Source organism: Carlito syrichta, unplaced genomic scaffold, assembly GCF_000164805.1.
Source record: "Carlito syrichta isolate Samal-C Ts95f unplaced genomic scaffold, Tarsius_syrichta-2.0.1 Scaffold169112, whole genome shotgun sequence".
Classification (NCBI taxonomy): Eukaryota; Metazoa; Chordata; class Mammalia; order Primates; family Tarsiidae; genus Carlito; species Carlito syrichta.
In genome coordinates this window covers 11,485-16,854 of record NW_007113208.1, presented here as the reverse complement: position 1 = coordinate 16,854, position 5,370 = coordinate 11,485, and the positions used below count along the sequence as shown (strand labels likewise).

At 46.3% G+C, this 5,370-nt stretch overlaps 1 protein-coding gene across 1 annotated transcript; it reads left to right on the top strand.

Moving 5' to 3' along the window:
• Nucleotides 1-4,804: 4,804 nt before the first annotated feature.
• LOC103252619 (40S ribosomal protein S15) lies at nt 4,805-5,232 on the top strand. The gene is given in 3 exon segments (XM_008051211.1): nt 4,805-4,908; nt 4,910-5,162; nt 5,164-5,232. Coding segments are annotated over 3 exon segments (426 nt in total).
• Nucleotides 5,233-5,370: the final 138 nt, after the last annotated feature.

Here is a 5,370-nt window from a genome sequence, read left to right as displayed (position 1 = left end):
GTGATGTCAAACGTGTGCATAAGCACACCTTCTCAGTCGAGAAGGTTCCCGTGATCATTAGAGTTTGCATTTATGCACTCCTGGATACTTAATATCATCCCTGAATATACAGTTTCCTTTGGGCCTCAGAATTTTTAAAAACTGCTCAGATAACACACACGAGAACCTGAAGGGAGCATCACCAGCACCAGGAAAGAAGAGACCCAACCCCTATGTCTCCAGAAAGACAAATAGTCTCTGGTGTGTGCCAACAAAGTCTACAGGAAATGCCCTCATTCCCTGCATGTTTTGAATACACTGACTACATCAGTGCAGGGGTGCATGGGGGCACTCTACATAAACAATTGTATGCATACATGGAGGGAGTGTGTACAAATTTCTTTTTATTAAGGGGGTGTACATGGAAAAACCTGCAGATCATTGTATTAAACGAGAGCTGCTTTTTAACTTAACAGGAGTTGCCAAGTGCCTAGGATGCAGCAACGCTGCACAGGTCCCAGAGCACCCAGTGACATGAGGTCCCCGTCTGGTTTTCTGGCAAATACACTTGAATCAACTTCTTTCCAGCACATGTAATGATTTTAAGGTAAAGCTGGGGTCCCCCTGCTTCCCAAAGAGGTGGAAACCTTCCTGTTTGTCTGCTCAAAGCCCCTCGAGGAGCAGAAATATAAGTGGATTTCTAGCGCTTGGAGACTTGTAATGGCATCCAACACAAAACACTGGTGGCAAAAACTCAAGCGTGTGGGCATGCTGTTCCGTGAGTTCCTGTGCTCACCTTGCGTGGCTATTGGACCCCTCCTCATGCTGTTGGCCATCCACAGATCCCCATGGTGGAGACTTCCCAAGCACCAGCCAGCCAATGACCCCAGACCTGCCTCCCAGTCATGGCCTCATTCAGGAGCATTCTCAAGTGAGACGCTTGGCCCCATCTTCCATACTGGCAGCTCCCAGGCAGAAACTTTCAGCTCCCAGGTTTGGCTCCAAGGAGTATGACTCCTCCTGCAAGTTCTACCTCTGAGCCTGGTGTAGTCAAGCAGCAGACCCGTATATCCAACTTCTCTCATGACATTTCTATTCACACACCAAAAGGCATCTTAAATCCAGCATGTGTAAAGCAGATCTCTTTTCAAATTCCTTTATTTTTAACTCTTTGTGTGAACATTTTCAAGCACACTAAAAGGATATGTTGATGACGTTTACTGAGAAGGAAATAGTTTGTAAGGGAATATAAAATAGTCTCATCTGCATGTTGTCAAGTCACAAAAGCTAAATGTGAAACATACTTGGGCATGTTATATACCATAACCTCATACATGAAAGAGGAGGGAAGACAGATAACGTGGTTCTCTCAAGACTCATGTGGAGACTCCTAATTACAAGGAGCGAACAAGCTGGACCATGCAAGACCCTACATTCATCCATCTCTCCATGGACCCATCACTATTTCCTGCCTTGTGAGAGTAAGACAATGCAAAATCATTCCCACACCAACCTCTACATCATAAAGGAGCCAGTGTGACTCAAGAACCACAGAGGCACTTCCTGGGCTGACTTCTTAGATATCTGTCACTTTCCATTTGGTTCCAGAAGTTCTAAAGGCGGCCCAGTGTCATCCTAGGAAATTCTGTAGTCTGCATATAAACCAACTCATCCCAGTCCTGCTCTCACTCAGAAGTGGGAGATGCAAAAGAAAGCTGCCCACCCCAGCAGGAAAAGAGAGGGCAGGATCAACTAAGAACCACACTGCTCTTGGACCTTGGGGACTGACTACACAGCAAGGGGCGACTGACCCACAGAGAGTGACGGCCACTGAGGAGCTAGTATGGGAGGAGGAGGGCAGCACACAGGCTGCAATGTGACCAGGGAGAAACATGCGCGAGATGGAAACCACAGAAATGCCCAGATGGAAACCCAGGCGGCAGCCACGGCCAGAGATGAAAAACATGAGTGTCCAGCTCTGAGCCATAGCTGAGAGGAGAATCAGTGAATTCAAAGCCAGGCCAGCACGATGTCCAAGCTGAAATTCCAAGGGAAAAAGGAAAAAGCAAAAAGGAGCACACTGCCAATGAGCTCTGGATAGTTTAAAAAGCCTCCCATTTATAGTTGAAGGCCCAGGAGATGACAGTGTGGCTGAAATAATTTAAAAGAATAAGGAAAGACAACAGGTCACCGATCTGTGAAGCTGAGAGAAATCCAAATGGGGGAATAAGACAGCAAAAGAAACTGGGCAGGTAAAGCCAAACCACTGCTGGAGAAAGCCCTGAAAGCAGCCAGAGAGGGTAGAGTGCAACATGGGAGTGTCAGGCCACAAAGGGAGAGTCAGGTCACACAGGGGTGTCAGGAATGGTGGCAGGCACCCAGCAAGGTACAGGAATGGAGGAGTGTCTCCATGGAAAGCTCTGGAACAAAAGTCTCGTTACCGCCAAATTCTATGCCCAGCAAAAATATCCTTCAAAAATGGAGATCCCATACCCATAAGGAGGACTCTCATCAAAAGAGCAGAAAAACAAGTGCAGGCAAAGCTAGGGGGAAACCTGAATCTTGCATGGCCGTGAGGAGGCCAACCAGCAGAGCTACTACAGAGAGCAGGACAGCAGTTCCTCAAAAAGGAAAGGCATCATTACCCCACGATCCAGCAGTTCCACTTCCGGAACCAGCCCCATGTGCGGGCAAAGGCACAAAGAGGCATCTTCACGCCCTGTTCATGGCAGCACTGCCTGCCCAAAAAAGAAATGACCCGACGGGTCCACCCACGGACAGACAGTGAAAAGATGCAGTCTCCACGTGACGGGGTGTGGCCCTGCCTTGGAGGGAGAACAACAGGCAGGAACCTGAAGACAGTGTCCAAGGGAAAGGAGCCAGTCACAAAAGGGCGAGCATTCTTGATCCCACTCGCCTGAGGGATGCAGAGGTGCTACGCTTACTCGAATGCGAAGCAGAGTGGTGATAGTTACAGGGATGGAAAAAAGAATGGTGGTCACTGGGGATTGGGGGTGTGACATTTACAGGCATGGAAAGCAGAATGGTGGTTGCCAGGGGTTGGCAGGGGGTGTGTGTGTGACATTTACAGGGACACAAGGCCACAAGGCCAGCGGTGGTCTCCAGGGGCTGGGAGGGAGAGTGGATTCAGCAGCTCGGTGTTGCAGGGTGCAAAAGCCCTGTGGGAGCACGAGGGTCATGGCTGCACAACAACGTGATGCCTTTCATGCCAAAGATTGAACTGTAGACTTTAAAATCATTAAAATGGGAAAACTTATGTCACCTATATTCAACCACAACTAAACATTTTTTAGATCGGAAACTTAGTTTATTTAGAAAGTAAACTGGAGTGGGGGTTCACCTCCCCAAGGGAGGGGAGGAGGCCAAGTTAGGAAATGTGGTGATGGCTATAGTTCAAAGAGCACATGGCCACACCAGAGTCCAGCAAGGCAATGGCCAAAACATTTTTTAGAGAAGGACAAGAACAAACAGACTTTTTCAGACCAAAGCTAAAATAATTTACTGACATGAGACAACAGACAGCACTTTGATTCTCTATAAAGCAAAAACTACAAATGAATATAAAGAGACTCTTTCTTCATTGTAAACAACTTTAGAAACTTGACCTGTTGAAGCAGAAAGCATTAAACATGTATTCTGTGGCTTACATCGTATGGAGAAGTAAAACAGGAAAGTCACAACTCGAACTGTGGAAGGAAGGAAAGGGTCTCGCATGAAACATGAGGTGGTGTGACCCACGTTGAAGGCAGACTGTGGAAGAACAAGGAATTACACTGTGAACCCTAAGGAAAGTATGAGAGATAAAGAGAGAGAGAGAGAGAGAGAGAGAGAGAGAGAGAGAACAAACACAGAAGTAGAATGGAATCAGAGCAAAATGTGGAAACACCACTGATTGCGGACTCCTGAGGCTTTACTGAAATCACTCACCAGGTCTAGGAGTCTTCTAGTGGAATCTTTAGGGTTTTCTAGATTTAGAATCACATTGTCTGCCAAGAGCGATAGTTTGACGTCCTCTTTTCCTACCTGGATATGTTTTTCTTCTTTCTTTAGCCTGATTGCTCTGGCTAAGACTCCCTCATGACAAAATAACCAAGCAGAGACAAGGAAAGAAGAAAAAAGGAAGAAATAGGACAAAGAAAACAAAGAAAGAACAAAACAGCAGATATGAATCCAACGACGACATTAAATAGGAATGGTCACAATGCCTTAGTTAAAAGAGATGGCAGTACTGGACAAGCAAGCAGAACCCGACAACATGCTGTCTGCAAGAAACCTATTTAAGTAAAGACATAGACCATCAAGAGTAAAAGATACAGAAAGATGCACTGCAAAAACAAATTTAAAAAAATCCGAAATGGCTAAATCAACACGATAAAAAAGGCGTGAGGACAAGGAGCAGTACCAGGAACAGACGGAAACAGGACATGATGATGAGCCATCCACCAAGAAAACAGAGGACTCCTCTGTGTGTAGGGAAAACAATCCACCTTTGAAATACAGGAAGCAAAACAGACAGCACTGAAAGGAGAAACCTACAGCTCACAATCACAGTCAGGAGTTTCACACTCATCTCCAGGATATGAACACCACCATCAACCATCTTGACTTAGCTGACACTTAAAAACACTCCCTGCAAAAAAGTGGAACATACATTCTTTTCACGCACAAATGGAACATTCGCTAAGATAGAACATGTTACAAATCTCAACAAATTAAGATGACTGAAATCATACAAATTATGCTCTCCAAACACAATGGAGTTCAGCTAAAAATCATAAAAGAGCCTTTCTGAGGAGCCAGCAAGATGGTGGAAGTGGAGCAGAAAAAGAAGAGGACCTTCCACAAGGTCACCTACCACAGTGTGGACCTGGACCAGCTACTGGACAGGTCCTACGAGCAGCTGATGCATGCGGCAGCAGTGGCAGCTGAACCGAGGCCTGCGGTGGAAGCATCACTCACTGTGTAAGCAGCTGTGCAAGACCAAGAAGAAGGCACTCCCCATGGAGAAGCTTGAGGTGGTGAAGATGCACCTGCGCGGCATGATCATCCTGCCTGAGACGGTGGGCCGCATGGTGGGCGTGTGCAATGGTAAGACCTTCAACCAGGTGGAGATCAAGCCAGAGATAACTGGCCACTACCTAGGCAAGTTCTCCATCACTTACAAAGCCTGTGAAGCATGGCTGGCCCGGCACTGGTGCTACCCACTCCTCCCACTTCATCCCACTCAAGTAGTCACTGCCAATAAAGACACGTTTGTTCAGTCAAAAAAAAAAAGGAAATCGTAAAAAAAAGGTAACTGAATAGTCTCCAAGTATTTTGAAATTAAATTCTCACTTATCAATAACTCTTGGATCAAAGAAATCACAAGGG